The sequence below is a fragment of the Ictalurus punctatus genome, chromosome 26, assembly GCF_001660625.3.
Source record: "Ictalurus punctatus breed USDA103 chromosome 26, Coco_2.0, whole genome shotgun sequence".
NCBI lineage: Eukaryota > Metazoa > Chordata > Actinopteri > Siluriformes > Ictaluridae > Ictalurus > Ictalurus punctatus.
In genome coordinates this window covers 4,055,593-4,077,476 of record NC_030441.2, presented here as the reverse complement: position 1 = coordinate 4,077,476, position 21,884 = coordinate 4,055,593, and the positions used below count along the sequence as shown (strand labels likewise).

Below are 21,884 nucleotides of genomic sequence, written 5' to 3'. Positions count from 1 at the left end.
GGCGATTCTGCAACAATAAGGATCCTGCACTTATTCTAGAACCCACACAGCTGGTTTCAATTTATAGGATTCTGAGGTAAATATATATTTCCACACAGGAAAAACTTTCCATAATAACGGCTCTACAACTGCCGTTAAGACTCTAGAACCATGTTGAATTAAATTCTGGGGCCAATCTGGAAGATACAGCAATTCGATGTTTGTGGATTCGGACGGATCTCGAACCACAATGAGGATTCTCAAATCACATTCGGAGGATTCTAGAATAAAAGGAAGAACAGGCACACAGCACTTGGGAACACAATGATGTTCCTCTAGAACTAGAGCCACACTGATGATTCTGGACGATTCTACACAATAACAGAACCACAACATGGGTTCCGGAATTGCAATTAGGAGTCTAGAATCAACTGTTGGGTAAAAGCTTTAAGCCGAGCTTTTAGATTTCAACTCGGGGTTCCGCCAAAACGTTCATTTAGGAGCGAATCAGATCTACGTCATTTCTGAGTCTGTAGGTTACGATTATGTGAGAACGAAGCATTTAAAATGGACTTTCGTAACATTCGCAAGATTCCAAAGTGCTTTTAGGATAATCACCAAGTAGTGATGATGAAAATCAGGATAAATATAAAGATTGTGAGGAAATTCACGTATATGCTAATAGTCTGTCTATTTGCATATTTGCATATGCATGAATGCAGCACCCTAGGTTTTACATTTATTCCAGTTTCTCGCTCTCTCTTTTTTTTTTTTTTTTTTTTTTTTTTTCTTAAGAATGTGATTAAGTTGCAGTTGTGGAGGTGTGTGTGTGTGTGTAGTATTTTTTGCTGTAAGGTCAAATTTTGTGCAAACACAAACTTTTCTTTTTTTTGCGGACTCAACCCAGGAAAAGTGCTGAGAACACACACACACACACACACACACTGACTGGTGGCAATCTGAGTCCCGAATGGAAAGTGCCAGAAGGCCACAGGCCACATGTGCACAAGGGAATACACACACACACACACACACACACACACACACACACACACACACACACACACACACACACACACACACACACACACACACACACACACACACACACACACACACACACACACACACAGACAGAGTCGAAAATGAGGTGACCTAGTAAAGTGTGTGTGATTGACTTTCTCCTTGACTTTCTCCAAGTGACATTTAATTTATTTTAAAAAGAAAAGTAAATTAAGACATGTCAGGTGGTGTCAACGAAAAAAGAAAGAAAGAAATTGTTTATAAAACCTATTTCTGTTCAATCTCCTATACAAGAGAGAAACAAACGGCTTATGTCAGTATTTGCAAACTGATGAGACAGAAATGTTTGTTTTCCCTTTTGTTACTGTCTTTATGGTAGTTTAGCACAGCGCTAGCCAACAGGTAGTTTCTGTCTTTCCTTATTATTATTCTTTTTTTTTTTAGGGTGGTTTGGCAATTTGTTGGCATATTTTTAAGTAGTAGCTTGCAAGTGTTTTATGGTAATATAACCATGTGCTTGATTTGTAGTAGTTTGCAGATATTTGTATTTTCATATGAGGTCTTTGTCTGTCTGTTTGGCAAAATAAGTCAAATAAAAACAAAACAATTTGTTTGTATGGTATTGAAGTCGGTCCATTTGTTAGTGTAATCATAAGTCGTCCATTTATTAAAATGTTTATGGAAGTTTGACTGTTTATTATCTTGTCCTTTTCTTCAAACCTTCTAGTTTTGTTCAAGGTTTTTTGTTGTTTTGTTTTTCTAATGGTAGTTTTTGTTTTCTAATGCTTTTTTTTTTTTATCTGTACTTTACTACTGTACTGTAGTTTACACGTTTGTTCATTTTTTATGCCACTTTTGTCTTTGTACTATTGTGCTTTATATGTCATTTTGTTAGACATTTTTTGGTTGTTATTGTGTATTGCCAATGTATTAATGTTTATGGTACTTTTTTTTTTTTAATGTATTTTTATACAGTAATTTCTTTCAGTTCAAATTTCGTAGTTGTTTTATGGTAGTAAAATGTGTTTGCTTTGTACAGTAGTTTGTCTTTATGGTTACTTGGCAAATAATTGGCAGTTTTGGTGTTTTTTGTTTTGTTTTTTAACAATAGTTTCCCCATTTTTATTTTTTTAAGTTTATAAATTCATCAGTGCGGTGCACGGTGGCTTAGTAGTTAGCACGTTCGCCTCACACCTCCAGGGAATCCGGGGTTCGATTCCCACCATGGCCCTGTGTGTGCGGATTTTGCATGTTCTCCCTGTGCTGCGGGGGTTTCCTCCAGGTACTCCGGTTTCCTCCCCCAGTCCAAAGACATGCATGGTAGGCTGATTGGCGTGTCTAAAGTGTCCGTAGTGTATGAATGGGTGTGTGAGTGTGTAAGTGATTGTGCCCTGCGACGGACTGGCACCCTGTCCAGGGTGTACCCCACCTTGTGCCCGATGCTCCCTGGGATAGGCCCCAGGTTCCCCCACGACCCTGAAAAGGATAAAGCGGTAGAAGATGGATGGATGGATGGGTAATAAAGTTAATGGTTCTGTCTACATAAAACCCTTGGAAAAGTTTACTTCATGTGTGTTAACAGAATATTGAACTGGGGAACATGGGATCCTTTGTGATGTGTTCATTATTTGCTACATAAATCTGGGGAACCTAGGACCCTGGGAACATAGAAATAACCCCGATGATCTCTCAAGCAGCTTAAACAATGTAACAGGTTTTAATATGGTTAAGAAGAAGTGAACAAGGGCGCACTTAGAAACAGTATTGGAACAGGGCAAAAATCTTAAAGGGTTTTAGCAAGAGTATTTTTTAAGCGGTAAGCGAGCGGTAAGCGGTAGAAGATGGATGGATGGATGGATGGATGGAAATTCATCAGTTTTTTTTTAATGGGAGCTTGTTTGCCAATTTGTTTTTTATTTAATATTTTTTGATGTAGTTTGGCGATTTGTTAGTGTTGTTTTATAGTTCTTTGCCTGTGTGTCCAGGGATTTGTATTGTAGTAGTTTATCCCTTTAATGGACCTTTCTTTAAACAGAAGTTAATGTTTTTATTTGTAAGAGTTTATATGCTAATTTGGCCATAAAATTCTAATAGTTTCCAATAGATTTCCAGTTTGGCCATTTACATTCATGTTTACATCGAGTCTGATACGAGTGATTAGACTAATGTAGAAATCGTACACAAGTTAGCAAATACTGACATTAGCGGTAAAGACTATGTTTAATGTTTACGTTACGAGTGTTACAACGCTGATATGTGGTGTCCTTCATGTAAAGTGATAGAAAATTCCTCTGATAATTTCTCTCTATCTTATTTAAAATATGAACGGACTGAAAGAAGATAACGCATAAGAAAAAGAAAAAGGGCAGATATGATGTCATGCATTCACAGTGGTGCACAGAAGCAAATATGATTTATACTTAAAAAAAAAAAAAAATCTTTTTATCGTTCCTCCTGCTCATGTCTCTGTTCCTTTGTGATGGATTTGGAAGAGATGACTCTGCATCTTATATAGATATCTCTATTTTTTCTCGTCTTGCGCAGTGGATATAAAAAAAAAAAACATAAACAAAAATAGATTCTTCTTCATATATATATATATATATATGTGTGTGTGTGTGTGTGTGTGTGTGTGTGTGTGTGTGTGTGTGTATATATATATATATATATATATATATATATATATATATATATATATATATATATATATATATATATATATATATAATTTTATCCTGGTGCTTCACTGAAAGGGATCTGAGGAACGTGCTGCAGCATTCCTCTGTCTTTTTTTTCTTTCTTTTTTTTTTGAAGGAACGAGAGCAAAAAAAGGTGTCATTTGAGGATGAAGCTGCTCTTTGGAAACAAGCAGGGTGCAGAAATTTTGCCTTCTCTCGCTCTCTCTTTAGCTCACTATCTGTCCTTTGGGTGTCAATCCTCATGCTTTCCATCGTAAAACCCCATGGGGGGTTGGGTGGGGCTAACATTGTGGGAGGAGCTAAGCTGCATCATAAGGTGTCCACTCCCTATCCAGCCATTATCTCCACCAGAACTGAAGCAACGTGACCGCCATTAAAGTGATTGGTGAGACGAGAAGGGGCGCCGCCGAGTCAGAAGGAGGTTTAAGAGGCGTGGCTTTATCAGATGCAGGTCGTAGAGGCGTGGCCTGGTCTTGACGCCCCGCCCCCACTGCTGGCGCCTCTGTGACGGTGAACTCGAACTCAGTGGTGTAGCCGCTTCCGCTGCCAGAACCACTGACCTCATCACCTGAAAAAAAAAAACAACAACTGGGGTTAGTAATAAGGCAGCGCCAAACACAAACGCATCAACATTCTCTAAAAATGTTGAAAAGAAGACTAATAATAATAATATGAAGAAGCGGTGTGAGGACTGAATTTTTTTTTGCATGGAACAGTTGTAGGCCTGTAAAGATGAAATGATTTTTTTTTCATAGCGAGCGAAGAGAATTAAACGTAGTTCAGTCTCAGGAAGTCCCCACTGAGAACTCACTTCATCTGTCCAGTTCACAGAGCTGCTGATTAAAGTGCAGGAGTATTTTACGCTTTTCCCTCTCCGCCCACACTAGTACAGAGAGAAAACACATTCTGGGTCATTGGATTGGCTCAAGATCAGAGGATTTTTTTGCCCAGAATCCCCCACTGACACTGCAGTTAAGCTCACGTCGAAGTAACAAAATTGCCTTTGCAAGTCTAAATTAGTGGTCGGACTGAATGAGAATAAAATATGCCTGGTGAAAATGTCAGCTCATTTGAATGTGAAAGGACTAGGGATACAAGGAAAATTCCGGAAGCTTCACAGCAAGTGCGGCAAACTAGAGGATCGGAATACAAAATGGAGGAACTGTTACTCACACCAAACCCTGTCTCGCTGCTGCTTTATTCAATTAGCTAACTAATGTTTGCTAACAGTCCCTCTGAAATTTACCAGATTTTTGCTCCACTCCAGTGAATGTGTGTTTATTTGCTCGAATTAACTCAGAACTCAAAATCATCTGCGTTCAGTTTTGAGCATTATACCATGCAGGCTAATATAAGATGCGGTTTTTTAGTAAACAACAAACTAGCGTTGTGAAAAAATCAAGCTAGAGTACTAGCATTATAGTAACAGTCTAACAAACAGGCTGATGCAGGAAGTAGCATTATGGTAAACAGGGCTATTGCTCAAACTATTATTATAGTGAACATGCTAACCCTGTAACGAGCATTAACCAGCATTGTACTATATCTGCACGCAGTGTATTATTTTCTTAAACAGGCTAAAACAAACTAGCATCGTAGTAAATCTGCTAACATAAAAATGAGCTATCTTTGTGATGCCGAAGGGAAAAAGTAGTGCATGTTACTGGAATCCTGGAAGGAGATGTCGTTGCCGTTGTAGGCGCTGCGCAGTTTGTTGGTCATCACTCTCAGAGCCATGATCTGCTGCCGGATGAAGGTGTCTGGGCGGGTGATGTCAATATCCACCTCTGGATTACTCAGCTGATTGGTCAGGCCATCTTTCACAACCTCTGGGAAATACCTGCACATGACAGGAAACAACTTAATTTAACTCTTAGACACCAAAGAAGAATTTTATTAACCCCTAAACACCTGGGGAAATACCTGTAGCACACTGAATTGTGAATATGAGAGGAATTACATACAGTTCAGAGAAAGCAACTTTCCTAAACACCTGGGGAAAATACCTATATATCATAAGACACATCTTTAATGAACCCTTAATGCTGATGACAAGAATAATTTTACTTCACCTCTAAATACCAAAGAAATAACTGCACATAACAGAAAACTGCTTTATTTAACCCCGAAACACTGTGGAAATATCTACATGTTACCGGAAACAGCTTTACTTAACCCCTAAAGACTGAGCAAATACCTGCACACAGCAAGAAACAGCTTTACTCAACCCCTAAAGACTGAGCAAATACCTGCACACAGCAAGAAACAGCTTTACTCAACCCCTAAAGACTGAGCAAATACCCGCACACAGCAAGAAACAGCTTTATTCAACCCCTAAAGACTGAGCAAATACCTGTTCATCAGAGGAGTAATTTTAATTAACCCCTAAGCACCAAGAAAATACCTGCACACCACAGGAAACAACTTCACTTAACCCCTAAACATCAAAAGAGCACCTGCAAAAGACAGGAAACAACTCTACTTAACACCAAAACACTGTGAAAATACCTGAACATCATAGGAATCAACTTTATTTAACCTCTAAACACTGGGGAAATATGAGTACACAGCAGAAAATAACTTCACTTAACCCCTAAACACTTGGGAAATACCTTCACACAACAGGAACCAGCTTTACTTAACCCCTAAACATAAGAAAAAACCTGCAAAAGTCAGGAAACAACTTTACTTAACATTACAACATTGAGAAAATACCTGAACATCATAGGAAACAACTATACTTAACTTCTAAATCCTGAGAAAATATAGCACCCAGGAAATTACTATACTTAACCTCTGAACAGCAAGAAAATAGCTGCACATGATAGGAAACAACTTTATTTAACCCCTGAACACTGGAAAAAATATGAGCACACTACAGCGAACAACTTTACGTAACCCCTAAACACCAAGAAAACACCTGCAAAAGACAGGGAACAACTTTCCTGTTTAGCGGTTAAGTAGAGCTCTGTCCTGTCTTTTGCAGGTATTTTTTCAGTGTTAAGGGGTTAAGTAGAGATGTTTCCTGTCGTTTGCAGGTGTTTCCTTGGTGTTTAGTGGTTACGTAGAGTTGTTTCCTTGGCGTTTAGGGGTTCAGAAAGTTGCTTCCTGTCTTCTGCGGGTGTTTCCTTGGTGTTTAGTGGTTACGTAGAGTTGTTTCCTTGGTGTTTAGGGGTTCAGTAAAGCTGTTTCCTGTCTTTTGCTGGTGTTTCCTTGGTGTTTAACTGTAAAGTAAATATGTTTCCTGTTTTTTTTTTTTTTTCCAGTTGTTTCCTTGGTGTTTACGGGTTAAGTAAAGATGTTTCCTGTCTTCTGCAGGCATTTCCTAGGTGTTTAGCGGTTAAGTAAACACCTGCAAAAAAAAAAACCCAAACAGGAAACATCTTTACTTAACCCCTAAACACTGAGGAAACACCTGAAAATCACAGGAAACAACTTCATTTAGCCCCTAAACACTTAACCTACAAACACTGAACACCTAAACCCAATATCCTTAAGAATGAATCCCTATCACTTGAACTTTTTTCTCCTAAATCCTAAACACCCCTAAGAACAAATTCTAAAGCGCACACAATTTAAAAGATTTCAATTGACACCTTTCCCCTAACCCCTAAACAGTCAGTCCATAACCACTTATTTTGCAATTTGAGAAGTATCCAGAGATGGTGAATAGCTGTTAGTGGCTTAACACTTAGCTCGCTAATGCCATTTCCACCAAAGTCTATTTTAGTCAGTATACTGTTAATGTGGTGGTTTAAGATGGAACCACAGATAGCAGCCCATTGTTATTGTATCCAGAGATGGGACAGAGAAGACACTACGTGACTGAATTCTAAACATAGACTTGGGTTCAAAACCACATACCGAGTAAGCCAAAATACCACACTAACTACAATCAGCTGTAGTAGCTGACTAAGTTGAAATAATACAGTGGTTTGGGATGCAGCCGCGTGCAGTAGAGAGTTGTCACAGTAATCGGTTAACGCGTCACTAAGGCTGCTAAATGCTTACCTAGCTTGCTAACTAGTATGTTCCAGAAGGGGTGGACTATTTAGGTGCACTATTTAGTGCATTTAGGTTTGGATTTGGAACACAGCCCATGCATACACTGAATACCAGACATGGAGAATCTCCTCATCCTCCTTCTTTGGAATCTGTAAAACACGCCCTATTCAGACTCACACACACTAATAATCACACACAGGCATGTTGACACGTCTGTACACTGCCATTTGGCTCAGTGTTTATTCCTGTTGTGAGAGGGAGCGACAGATGAAACATTTTGATTTCTATTTGCTCCATCTGGTGATGAGAGAACAAATGGAAAGATGCCAAGATGGCTGACTGATGGAAAGCAACTGATCATAGGAAGACAGGCTGGCAGTGTGATGGAGAGACAGAAGGAGAGAGAGACGGGCAAAGGCAATTCAATGAAATTAAAAACAATTAAACCCTTCAGCAAAACCTTATTTTGCGCCATTCTGGCAATATTGTTCTCAATAGCCAGGTCAATAAAGTTTTTTTATGGAATTTGAATCGAACTGAATAAACAGAGTCCATTCCTTCATTCCATCCTGAAACAGCTGTTTTTCTCCTTCTTTATTACGGTCATAAAACGGCAGCATTGTTTGCAATGACTATATCAATAAAGCTTTCCGCAACTGAACTGAGGCGAGAGACAATCAACCTCACTTCTTCATATCATTATAGCCTAAATTGTTGAAACTTTATCAGTACTGTACTCGCTGGTTACTGTAGGTCAATCGGGCTATCTGGAGATAGAGGGGGAGACAGGGACAGGGCGATAGACATGGAGAGAAAGAAACTATTCGATCCAGTTCATTACGAACGGTTGATCATCTTAAAGCGTTCTTTTTTTCTTTTTAAATTGGATAATATTGTCTTCATAAAAAGCATTCAGGGATTCAATTGAGATGGAGACACATTATTTTTAACACTTATAGTGTTGGGAATTGAACTGAGATTGAAATAAAGAGCGAAATAAACAGTTCAGATCAAACGCTTGATTGTATTTACTTCTCTTATCCTTCAGGAATATTATTTTTGATAGTCGTGCCAATAAAGTTATCTGGAATTGGATTGAAAGAGATAAAGAGATAGACTTAGAGACCGTATCAAGGACAGAGACAGGCGATTCAGTGAAATATAACAGGGACACTACGTAACACTCGAAAACAGCAGCTGCATTATGGCTAGATGTGCTAGCAGGCCATGCTAATAGCGTAAAATTAGCCATATGTAGGCTTTTTCTTTTCATTTACCAACACATCTGTGGTAAATGTCGATATTCCGGTTGGTTCTGTCTCATTTCTCCTGTCACAGTGTCATTACTTTGTCTTTAAAAAGAAAGAAAGAAAAAAGAAAGAAAGGACTGTTTTTAAGCTATCTAATTGTTACATGTAGTTTGCATCCCTTGATCTGACTCTTATTGGCTAGATGTTCAACATTCATGGGTTTTCTGGAAGATTCTACATCACTGGTCCAATCTCGGGGTAGAATTTCTTTGATTTTTGGTGCAACTCTGACATTTTCTCATTATTACCCAATCCAGTAAGTTGAGTTAGCAGTTAATACTAAGTGTAATTATGGCTTCGTTTTTATGTGGATTTTTTTTTTTCTCTTATTCATTTACCAACACGTCTGAGGGGACATGATGATCTTTCATAGTAGTTTCAATTAGACAAAGTAAAGGGACACTACTGTAGCTAGCTAAGAAAATAATTCTGACAAACAGTCCCTTCCTGTGGCTGTGTCCCAAACTATCACACTACTACTACTACTACTACTACTACTACTACTACTACTTAATAATGTATGTCCTCTATGGTATCTATAAGTGGTCTGGTGTTATTTAGACCCATTTATTACTGTATTGAGGTGGTTTGGGACAGTAAACATACTCCAGAGTTCACATTCAGAACATGATTCACCTCTCAGTGATTCTGAAGGGATCAAGGTGACCCAAATTCCATTCCAATTGAAAACGAACTCCACGCCCTACACCCTACATCCTACACCCTTCCCCTTGGCAAATCCATCACACAGACAAGGAACAGGACCTTTTCTTTTTTCCTTTTCTTTTCTAGTGCAGGTTTAAACACACACACACGGTCCATAGTTTAAAGTCGACAAGCCCTTCATGCTGTGTATATGTGCGTGTGTCAGAGAATGTATCTTGCCTTCCTTTAGTGTGACTGTTCCAGCACTGCTCACTGCTCGGTTCTATCACATTGTCTTTAGAACATATCACATCAGGCAGTGATGTCCAGAACCTCTTCGCCTGCTTCAGCTTCTCTTTAATGTCAATCACCTACAGACAGATGGGCAGACAGACAGATATAGAGAGACAGACAGTCAGACAGATGCATCTTAATCCGACGATTCACATTTTTAGGATGTGTATGAATCCCAATCAAAAGTTTGTATTAGCTAATCTTTCAGTCACAACCAAGATTCGCTCCACTAGTGTTCTTCTTCTTATTATCATTTGAATCAGTGAATCTTTTGGTCATGATGGAGAATCATCCCTTTCACACTCAGCAGGTCAGAGTTTGAATCAGTGAATCTGTCCATCATGACCATGATTCACTCCTCTCACCGTGAGTGGATCAGTGTTTGAATCAGTGAATCTTTCATTCATGTCTAGGATTTGCATCTCTGAAATTCACTGGATTGAGATTTGTTAATTTTACATTCAGTAGGTCCATGTTAGAGTCAGATTCACTCCTCACTTGTTCAGAGTATGAATCTGCGATCAGGATCCGCTTCTCTTGAATTCCGGGAATCATTATTTGAATCAGTGAATCTTTCTGTCAAGATCAAGATTCACTTCGCCTGCATTCAGAGAATCAGAATTTGAATCAGTGAATCCTTTGGTCATCACTGCGATTTGTTCTGTTCACAGAATCAGTGAAACTTTTGGTCATGGTGGAGAATCATTTCTTTCACATTCAGCAAGTCAGTGTCAATCACTGAATCATTCACTCATGGACAAACGATTCACTGCTTTGTATTTCAGCAGGTCAGATGTTGAATCAGTGAATCTTTCGGTCATGACAGTGATTCGTTCTTTGAACATTTGGTGGGTCATGGTTTGGATCAGCAAATCTTACAAACTTGACAGAAATTCATCCCTCTCACATTCAGTGACAGAAACATTGAATCAGTGAATTGTTTGGTCCAGAGTGAATTTGCTCATTGAACATTGCTGCTCGGTTGTTCAGAGGGTCTCTGTTTGAATCAGCAAAAACATCATACTAAGCTAAAATATGCCAAAAACATCATACTATACAGTAAGAGGTGTTATTTATGAAAGGTGCACACACACACATGCACAGGGCCACTAGGTGCTGCTACTCTTCTGAGAGAGACAGACGGAGAGAGAGAGAGAGAGAGAGACAGATAGAGAGACAGGCGTGGAGCGAGTGAGAGAGAGACAAATGAGCGTCAATGTGAATAAATAAACACACTCATGTTTCACACACATATTAAAATACAGACTCCAAATTAGAAGGGCACTAAGTGTGAGGGTCATCTGACACACGCACACACACACACACACCGCACTAACAAGGATAAATTACATCCGTGCGAGGGGGGTGTGTGTGTTTTCCCTGGGGTCCCAAAACCACTGGCCACATCTAAGAATCTCCACAAGAAATGTCTGTTGTTGCAATTAGTGGTTGGCAGGTAGGTAGGTAGGTAGGTAGGTATAGGTCTATCTATATAGATAAATGTCTGTCTGTCTGTATATATAACTGTCTGTCTTTGTCTATACATATCTGTCTTTCTGTTTATATAACTCTGTCTATCTGTCTGTCTACACTGATAACTGTCTGTCTGCATTTGTGTGTGTGTGTGTGTGTATATATATATATATATATATATATATATATATATATATATATATATATATGTCTGTCTGTCTGTCTGTCTGTTTATATAACTGTCTATCTATCCATATAGATAACTGTCTGTCTTTGTCTATATGTCTTTCTGTTTATATAACTCTGTCTATCTGTCTGTATATATAACTGTCAGTCTATTTGTCTGCCTGTGTCTGTCTGTCTACATTGATAACTGTCTGTCTGTCTTTGTGTGTGTGTGTGTGTATATCTATCTGTTTAAATAACTGTCTATCCATATAGAAAACTGTCTGTCTTTCTATATATATAAATATACAAATATTATATACACACCCCCCCACACACACACACACACACACATATATATATATAATGTGTGTGTGTGTGTGTTTATATATCTGTCTGTCATTCTTCTTTTTCCTCTTCTTCCTCTTCTTCTTCTTCTTCCTCTTCTTCTTCTTCTTATTATTATTAAACTGGAATTAATAAGTGGAGAATTGCCACACAGCCCATTCTTTCCTCTTGTAAAAATTCCAGCCTTAACGAGGAGTTTTCCGGGCTGCTGTACGTGACACTTCCCAGACATCTTTCTACGTTACAGATGTCTTGTTAAATAAGTAAATAAAACAACGAAATCTAGAAAGTACGATTTAGAGCCTTGACTTATTGAGTATTGGGAGTATTTACACCTCTGTTTAATGCACTGTGGCAGTTAACTAATGCTGAAGTCTGGCCTTGAAAAATTCCTTTTCATGATCAAAGAAGTTACATTAACGTTTAGTGTATTACTATATCACTCTTCTTTAATGTCCGTGTTGATGTGCTGTGTGTTGCCATAGAAACGGAGAAGGCGGAAAAGATGAATGGCTCTGTCGTGTAATTACCGTAATTCTGATACACGCCGAATGCACTATAAACCATAAAGTGGCATTAAAGCAGTACAGCACTAGTGCAGCCTGAGGCCACTTTGTTTTTCTTTTTCTTTTCACAAAAATGATATTTTCTCTCTCACACAGCTAAACCTACACTGGATTTATTTTGGTTAATTTATCCCCCTTTAGCGCTGCAGAGGTGAGTGTGAGAGTTAAAGGTCTTTAGGCAAACGCGAGACCAGGCGCTTTATTATCTGCAGGATCCACAGGCGAGACAGGTAATCCGGTTCCCTCACACTGTTTTAGATTAGAGTGAAGTGTATCTGGCTAATTGTGGATTTACGTGGCGTGATACGTGTGTGTGGGGCACTGCAGGAAACATTTCACACTAGTGCTCAGTGCATGAAAGCCTAGAAATGCTCTCTATACTGTAGTTGTTTTGAAGACTCTAAACGCTGGCTGTGTTCCAAATCAAACCAACATCATCAAATGCTGCTTATCAAAACTGATTAAGCCGTAATCTCGTTATGTAATATTACACTAATTAGGTGCTAAGATAAGATTCATCAAATGAACTAATCAGGTCTAAAGCTAGTATTAAGCTAATAAGGTCCTAAGCTGATTTTAAAAAGTCTTTTAAGCTAAACGTGACCTAATAAAGTCCTCAACTCATAAATAAGCGCATCAGGCGTTATCGAGCTAATGAAGCTAATATCACTGAAGAGAATTTTGATCGAACGTTCCTTGAGCTATTGTTGATATAATGAATTAAATGAGGCGTATTAAAAATGGAAGAGGATCATATCAAGCCAGATAGACTGTTAAACGAATATGATAATAATCGACTAATATTAAACTAATGAAGTCTAATTATAAGTTAATAAATATGGAAGGCTAATATTAGTGCAACGATATATTGAGCTAATAAGGTCTTTATGGCATAATAGTAAGTAAAGACATAAGTAAGGATGTGTATAGGCTATATATTATTATAAATGATAAATGTATTATTATAAATGTATTAGATTATTCAACAAGTTTACCCACCCCCACCCCAAAAAAAAAAAAAAAAAACTGAGCAGGAACAGGTGATGAGTTAGCGGCCGTTAGCCTTCTCTCATAACTGCCAGGGAGAAAAAGCATCTCGGCTGCACCACGATAAATAAAATTCGATTTACGACTTTGCTGCCTTTGAAATTGTAGCCGGGGACATTTACGGAGCAGCAACGGCACGTCCTGGAATAGGGACATGACTTAGCACATCGCTAACCAGCCCGTCATGCCTGCCTGACATTTTTCTTCATGTCAGACGCTCCTCACGTTGCAGCGTCTCGCCGTCTATTTTCACACGACGACACCCATGAACCGGGTGACACTTGTCTTTTCACTTCCAGTGATGAAACTCAAAACGACTGACGCCTCTAACGTCGTTCCCTCTTTATCCATCTGTCTCCAAGGCTCGCGCACGTGGGCAAAGGCTTTAACCGTGCTGAAGTACGCAATACGTAGCTCAGGGAATTTCCCCATCATCATTCAGAGTTAAGAAAGAAACTAACTAACTAAAATAAAGTCCAAAAGGAAGCAAGGGAAAATGTAAGAGATAAACACATAAAGGGGTGAATGGGGAAATGATAGGATGGGAGGAAAACAGAAAAAAAATATAAAAGGAAAAAAGAATTCATCAAATAAAAAGGATGAAATAAAGCAAGCTAAGAATTTAAAAAAAATACTAAAGGAAAAGGAAGTAAAGGATGGATGGAGAAAAAAGATATGGGGATGAAAAAAGGGAAAAAAATAAAGGTGGAGTAGTAAGAAGGAAAGAAAGAAAGAAAATAGATAAAGAAAAGATAGGATGGGGAATGAAAAAAAGAAAAAGACCAGAAGTGGAAAAGGATGACAAATAAAAATTAATATTTAAAGAAAAATATATAGAACGAGAAAATGGAGAAATATAAAAGAAGGGAGGGATGGAGAAGAAAGGTAGGATTGGGGTTTGGGGAAAAAAGGAGATAAGCCTTGACAGGTGAAAATTGGATGGAGGGACAAAAGAGAAGGAAAGAACAAGAGAGAGAGAGAGAGAGAGAGAGAAGATGAAATATATAGAAAGAAATAAAGATAAACGGTAAAAGAAACAACAGATAAAGAAAAGATAGAATGGAGAATAAAAAACGAAACGATTGAGAGGTGAAAAACAAAAGCCAGAGGAAGAAAAAGATGAAAAAAGGAATCATTAAAGAAAAATGTCTAATAATAATAATAATAATAATAATAATAATAATAATAATAAAAGAATAGTATGAGAAATAAAAAAGAAGCAAGAAAAAAGTGAAAGGAAAAAAAGGAGTTAAAGGGATGGATGGAGAAAAAAAATGAATACAAAAAAAAGAAGGACAATGAAGAGGTGAAAAAGTAAAGGATTGGAGGGAGACAAAGTTGAAAAAGAAAATAATAATTACACAAAGATGAAAGAAAGAAAGAAATATTTAAAGGGGAGGAAAAAAGAAAAGATAGATAGAGAAGATGGAGATTTTTTTTTTTTTGAAAGAAATTGAAATAAAGAAAGCGGAAAAAAACAACAAGAACAACCGAAAGAATAAATGAGATAAATGTTAGCATTATATACTGAGTAAAGCTGGATCATGTTACATTCATAGAAGATGAGTGAACTTGGGTTTAACACATTGCAGGTTATTACTGTCAAGTAGTTAACACTGTTGCTATGCAACTATATGGACACTGAGCTTAAGATATCTTAATACACACAGACTTTTTAAGACAATGGAAAGGAGCTGTTACAGTGGAAATCAGATGGAATTATCCCGAATATCAACATTTACCTCAGATGTGTTGTTAAATTAAAAAAAAAAACCAAAAAAAAAAAAAACCTAAGAACGACTAATTACACTGTGCTTACACTGTACTTACATTTAGCACCAAGTGCTAACAGAAGACCCAGAGGCTCCGCCATATTGAGAATAAGGCTGTTCACAAAATCACGACTGTTTTCGAACACAGTGAGAGAAAATGTTAGCTGCTTGTGTGATTAGCAGTGTTAGCTTTGCAGGTGCGAGTTTAGCTTTCGGCTTTGAAGGCAGCGACTGATTTATTATTCATGGGGAACAGAACGATCTCACACTGAGGGGTCAGATCTGTGCTAACGCACACACTCACTCACTCACTCACTCACACACACACACACACACACACACCACACCCACCATCACGTCCTGTGGTAACACTCCCACACACACTGTGTTCCTGCCTGAGAGTGAACCACACACACACACACACACACACACACACACACACACACACACACACACACACAATGTGGCAGCATTAAAAGTGTTCTTTTTTTTATCAGTATTTATTCACCTAACCTTACAATTATCCTATTTATTATTCATATTTGTTTCCAATTATTATTTTGTAATAGTCACACTGAGTTAGTGTATCTGTTAGCATAGCTAATCCCATGCTGGCCTTTCAGACAGAGTAAAGTAAAAAACTAAACAACAATAACTAAAAATCTCATTAGTTTGCAAAGCGCATGCAGTTTGTGTTGTGTTTTGAAATGAAACACAGCAGTCTTCCTCCTTTAGCACCCTGTGAGGCTAACTGGCTAACTAATATAAACGAGAGAGAGATCAGATCTTCTCTTATTACAGTATGATGATGATAATGAGTCAAACACGCATACACACACACTTCATTGCTTCCTCATTCATTCTTCGCTTCTGTGTTTATCTCACACTGCTCATTTATTAAACACAAGAGAAAAAGAATCTGAGAGAAATATAGCCACATACAGCGATCTGCGGGGTCCAAGCACTCGTCACAAAAATCGCCACCATAGAACAATCGAAAAGATGGCAGCGGTGTTTTTGAAGTAACCTAATCATGAGTAAAAATCCAATCACAGAGTAGCACAACTATTTACAGCTAGATTGGAATTGCATCTCCTGAGCAACACCTATTTGAACTTATTTCTCCCCTCAGTCGATGACCACCCCAACGTTTCAGACCTCCTCAGAACCTGGTATTAAACATTCCTTTCAAGGTTAGTGTGAATCCATGTGGCCAGTGCTAAAATAATCTCCGCCCTCACTAGGATTGCTGGCATGTGGTGGCCATGTTGTTTACAAATCTCAGTATGATTTTGCTAATTATTGAGGCTCATACTCTGAGTAATTGGACACCAATTTTGTGAAAATACATTTGTATGACTATTATGCAAATTATATTCAATTTGAGTGGGTGGGGCTAAATGGTCCAAAAGACATAGTTTTACCACTGCCAACCTCGTTTTACAAGAGATACAATATGCTTGTTGTTATGAGCAAAAACATGAATCGTTTACTAGAGTTTCCCTAGAGGGACCTATCTTTCAAGTTCCATGACAATAGTTCAATGTTAACCTTGTCAGATACCTGCTGAAAGCTGATTGGCTGAAGTGTGGAGATTTTATTTATTTATTTATTATTTTTGTAAAAATCTGATCATTATCAGAAATCCTCTTACTGATCGGTGCAAAGATGCAGTAGACCATATTTCTGACTTCCTGAGAAACAGTTATCTGAACTTAGCTCCACCCCCTACGTATGATCGCGCTTCCTACATATGACCCATGCCAATACATGCAACCAATCATGAGTTACAGCTGTTTGAGAAAATTATCCTCCGTCTTGATAGAATTGATTGATGTGTTTTGGCCATATTGTTTATAAATCTCGACCAAAATCCTAGGACTAGTTCGCAAAAGTAGGTTTCGCATTTTATTATGCAAATGAGCTCAAAACTTAAGTCGGTGGAGCTTAATAATCCAAATTGCAAATTGGTTAGAAATCAGGTACAGAATCAGACGTCTGCACCAAACTGTAGAAGAAAGGTGGAAGAGGGAGAAAGAGTAAAATAAGTGAAGAAGAAGAAAAACGAGGAGAGAAAGAGAGACAGAGTTGCACTTCCTGTCTCCGCCCCTTACTGTGAGAGCCATTTTGCTCAGCTCCGCTCCTAGCTGAAACCATATCTGTGTTTGTATTTTTTCCTTTGAACTATGGACAAAGTCAAGTCGGCTTACTAGCTAGATAACTACTAAGCTAGCATGATAACTAGTTAGTTTATTAAGTAGTTAGCATGCTAGTGACCATGCTAAGAGCTTACCAATGAAAGATATATAGCTTCCTCATCTGTTGTGTACAGATATTAGGTGTTTAACATATATGAACAGTACCATCCACTATTTTGGGGGAAAAAAGAGGACAGACTACAGCAAAGTCTTCTAGGTAAGTATCTGGGCTGGTGAAGTAGATTCAAGAGTGATGATGTTGACTCAAATCCTTTACACTAATTTCATACACTTCCAACTAGCTGAGGATAATATATAGGAGTCCTGAAACTAGTAGTGGAACTCACAATCGACTAGAGATTAGCGTTAGCCTTCAGACATGTTTCGACTCACGTGCCATTATTTGGAACAGTGTGAGAGAGCATTATTTCTGAGACGTATATCTCACACTGTAAACAGATTTATCTCTGGTTTATCGTCCTCATTGTCCAGCTGGCGTTTTTCTGTCTGCCGTCATTAAAGCCTCGTTAGCCTACACCGCTAATGTAAATGTGAGCGGCGGATTTAATGGCATCTCATATAAGCATATAAAGCCATTTACAAAGAACATCGGTATCAGCTAGCAGCTAATAGTGGCTCACACACATCAACAAGGACAATAAACACCAGACGTATAAAATGAAACTCTCTAGGCACCCTGAGAAACAAGTTTCCCTGCCTGTTAATGGGTAGGGAATTCAATTGTAAAGCTCCATCACAAATGCAACATTTCACACCTAGTTAGTGTTCCTACTATAACATGCACCATTTTTAAGGGTCTGTGACAATTTGTGACTAGTGTTCTTACCAGGATCTTGGCCTTTTTCATGGCTCTGTCCGAAAGGTTACAATTTATGACTTGTCATTGCTCTTACCAGAACCTGGACATGTTGAATGTCCATTTTAGGCACTTACTAGTTAAGTGTGCATACAAGACCATTGTCCATCTTTAAAGATTTGTCCCAAATATTACGATTCATGATTAGTTAGAACAGGGGTATCCAATCGTATCTGCAAAGGGCTGGTGTGGGTTCAACTGTTCAACAGGTGGAATCAGGTGTGGCTTCTGCTTGGTTGGAATGAAAACCTGCACCCACACCAGCCCTTTGTGGATATGACTGGACACCCCTGAGTTAGTGTTCTTACCAGAACCTTGGTCATTCTGACACTCTGTCTCAAATGGTAGAATTGAACACTAGAATTAACATCTTGTTAGTGTTTTCCCATTTTAAGGCTCCATTTCAAATATTACATTTCATGACTCGAACACTGTCTATTAAGGCTCTGCTGGAAATGCTAGTATGTATTAATGGTGTTCTTTGGAGAACATCTGCCGTTTAAGGCTCTATTACAAACACTAGAATATACAATACACTTTGTTGGTGGCTATTTTCCATTACACTAGTCATACGGCGTTCTAGTGCCATGGTGTTCTAGCAGCTAGGATCCCGTGCTCTCACCAACATGGCCCGGGGTTGACTCCTGGGCAGGGGACCAACCCAGCCACTGGGGGTTGCACTCTCAGTGCTGGTCCCAAACTCTGACAAAATGGGAGGGTTGTGTCAGGAAGGGCATCCGGCTTAAACGTGTGCCAGATCAAATATGTAGATCATTCCCCCTAACAGGGAACAACGGTCAAATAGTGTTCTTTCTCTTCTTTCTTTTCTCCAACTCTTCTACTCTCTTACTTTTCCTACCCTTCCTCTTTTGTCTTTTTCTCCTCTCCCTTAATAATTTTTATCCCTGTCTCCCACTTGTTTCTCCTTCTGTCCTGTTCTCTGCCCTGAACTTCTCTCTTCTTCTCTTCCAGTAAAATGCATGGTTTCCCCATTGCATTCAAGGAATTTATTTAATTTACTGTAATACCTCACTCTAGTGTGCATTTAGCTTGAAGTAAAAACACAGAAGTGGAAATGCTGAATATGGAGACGGAGTTATGTGGCGGGTAATAAACCTTGTTTAGTGGGACACATTTGTGGGCAAGAGACCGACAGCATGTTAACAGTAAACACTCTGCGAGCATTTCAGCTGTAATTATAATTATGCAGCGAGGCTCCACTCGGATAAAAACCACTGACCCAAACATTCTGCTTTATAAAGCCAGAGTGCTGTTTAACTCCCAAAATAATGAGGGAGCTTTACAAGTGCACTTCAGGAGCCACAGCATTTCAGGAAGTGATCGTTGCACGCAGGTACATGAATTAGCAAACAGAGTTATTTATCTCATATCTGAAATCCTGAAGTTTGCTGGTTTCTACCTGATTTTATGGTTTGGTGTTAATATACTACTATGTTCTGCCAACATCACCAAGTACTATAGAAAAATTTGCTCCCTGCTGCACACAGTCTTCATGTTGGTGCCGCAGTTTACACTCGTGGGGTGTCTACAACCTCGGCTTGGCTGAAAGAAGCCCTGAATTGGGTGGAAGACACATTGGTTTTTGAATGACGAAGCCTCAGTTTGGCAGAAGTTATCTTAGGTTAGCAGAGTAAACCTCAGTTTGAGTGAGAGATACCTTGGTTTGGACAGGTGATGTCATGGTTTGGATGGAAGAACCCTAGGTTTAGATGTGGAAGAAAGAAAAGAGCCTCAGTTTTGGCTGAAGATGGCTCAAATTCAGCAGAAATTGGTTTCGGTGGCAGAATCCTTGGTTAGGATGAAAAATCCTCAGTTTGGGGGAAATAAATTTTGTTTTTGGGTGAAAGACGCCCATGTTTGGTTAGAAAATGACTTTGTCAATGTCCATGTGGATGAGGCCTTAATTTTAGAGAAATAAGCTTGGTTTTGGCTAAAGAATGGCTTTTTCTGTTTTGGCAGTAGCTTAAGTAGGCATAAGAAGCCTCAAATTGGTGAAAGAAGTTTTGGTTTCCCAAGAAACCAGAAGGAACCTTGGTTTGAGGTCAATAAACCCCAGCCATGGTGGATGAGTAATAGAAGAAGTTTCAAGTTGTGCATGAGACACCTTGTTTTGGTTTCAACAGAAGCAGCTCAGGTTTGGGTGGAAAAAGTGTTAATTTGGCCAAAGAAGTCTTTGTTTGGCAGAAAAAGCTTCAGTTTGGGTTGAAGAATTTTGTGGTTGGACAGATGACACTTTGGTTTGGGTTGAAGAACCATCAGTTTTGGTGGAAGAAGCTTAAGCTTGGGTGGCAGAAGCCCCAGTTTGACAGATAAGAAAAAGAAAAGAAACCTTGGGTTTAATAGAAGAATCTTGGTTTGGGTGGGTAGAAGACGTCTCAGTTTCACATAAGAAGCTTTAGTTTAGGTGGCAGAAGCCTTGATTTTGACCCTTTAGAAGCCATGCAGCTAAAGCTTGGGTTTGGTAAAAGGAACCATAGTTTGGTTGATGAAGCCTTGCTTAGAGGTGAAGAGACCTCAGTTATGGTGGAAAAGTGGTGGGAGAAGCCTTGGCTTGGGTGAAAAGATCCTTAGTTTGGGTGGAAGAAGCTTTGGCTTGAGCAAACGGGCACCACTGTCGGCAAGTTAGTCCTTTAGCTGGCTAAAGTGGTGGTAAAGTACCTACCTGTAATGTTAGGTGACAATAAATTTAATGGTATGTAATAGAAGGTATGTAATGCTGTCATTACATAATTATTTCAGTTTACACGAAAGTCAAATTTAAAACAAGTCTTTTATCCATCCATTTTCCATACTGCTTATCCTACACAGGGTCATGGGGGAGCATGGCGCCTATCCCAGGGAACTCAGGGCACAAGGTGGGGGACACCCTGGACAGGGTGCCAACCCATTGAAGGGCACAATTGCACACACATTCACACCATATGGACAATTTTGGAAAATGCAATCGCCCTATAAAATGCTAAACTCCCTACCCTACAGTCTTGGGACCGGGAGAGGAAACCGGAGTACCTGAAGGAAACCCTCAGAGCACAGGGAGAACATGCAAGCTCCGTGCTCACAGAGCAAAGGTGGGATTTTAACCCCCAGTCCCAGAGGTGCAAGGCAAATGTGTTAACCTCTAAGTCACCAACAAGGCTTTCAATGTTACACAATACTGTAGTTTTGTTTTCAATAAGCATTTTATATTTGCATCAGCAAGGGCTTTTTTTTTTTTGTCACAGCCTGGGGCTTCACATTATCAGTCAGCAGATACTCCTGCTCTTGTGTTTTGGGTGCTAGACATTTCTCAGTCGTTAGGGCAAATCGACAAGGGCACGTCGAAAATGGTATTGAAATGCAGACATGGTCCCAAATCGACCCCCTTGTTCCTTATGTAGTAAAATAACCGTTTTGTGCAGTGTCCCTGTGTAGAAATCACTCTAGGGCACTGGAGGGTTGGTCTCACAGGATTTGGAACACCTC

General features: G+C 39.0%; 1 protein-coding gene across 2 annotated transcripts in view; it reads right to left on the bottom strand.

The window, feature by feature from the left end:
* Positions 1-3,741: 3,741 nt before the first annotated feature.
* The window catches only part of gpc6a (glypican 6a), a 173,720-nt gene continuing 155,577 nt past the window's right edge, over positions 3,742-21,884 (bottom strand). For both annotated transcript variants that reach the window (XM_017456826.3, XM_017456827.3), the window contains 3 exons: positions 9,902-10,032; positions 5,366-5,541; positions 3,742-4,269 (listed from right to left, as the gene is read on the bottom strand). In XM_017456826.3, coding sequence (XP_017312315.1) covers positions 4,040-4,269; positions 5,366-5,541; positions 9,902-10,032 — 537 coding nt within the window. In that variant the 3' untranslated portion in view covers positions 3,742-4,039. The remainder of the gene's footprint in view (positions 4,270-5,365; positions 5,542-9,901; positions 10,033-21,884) is intronic.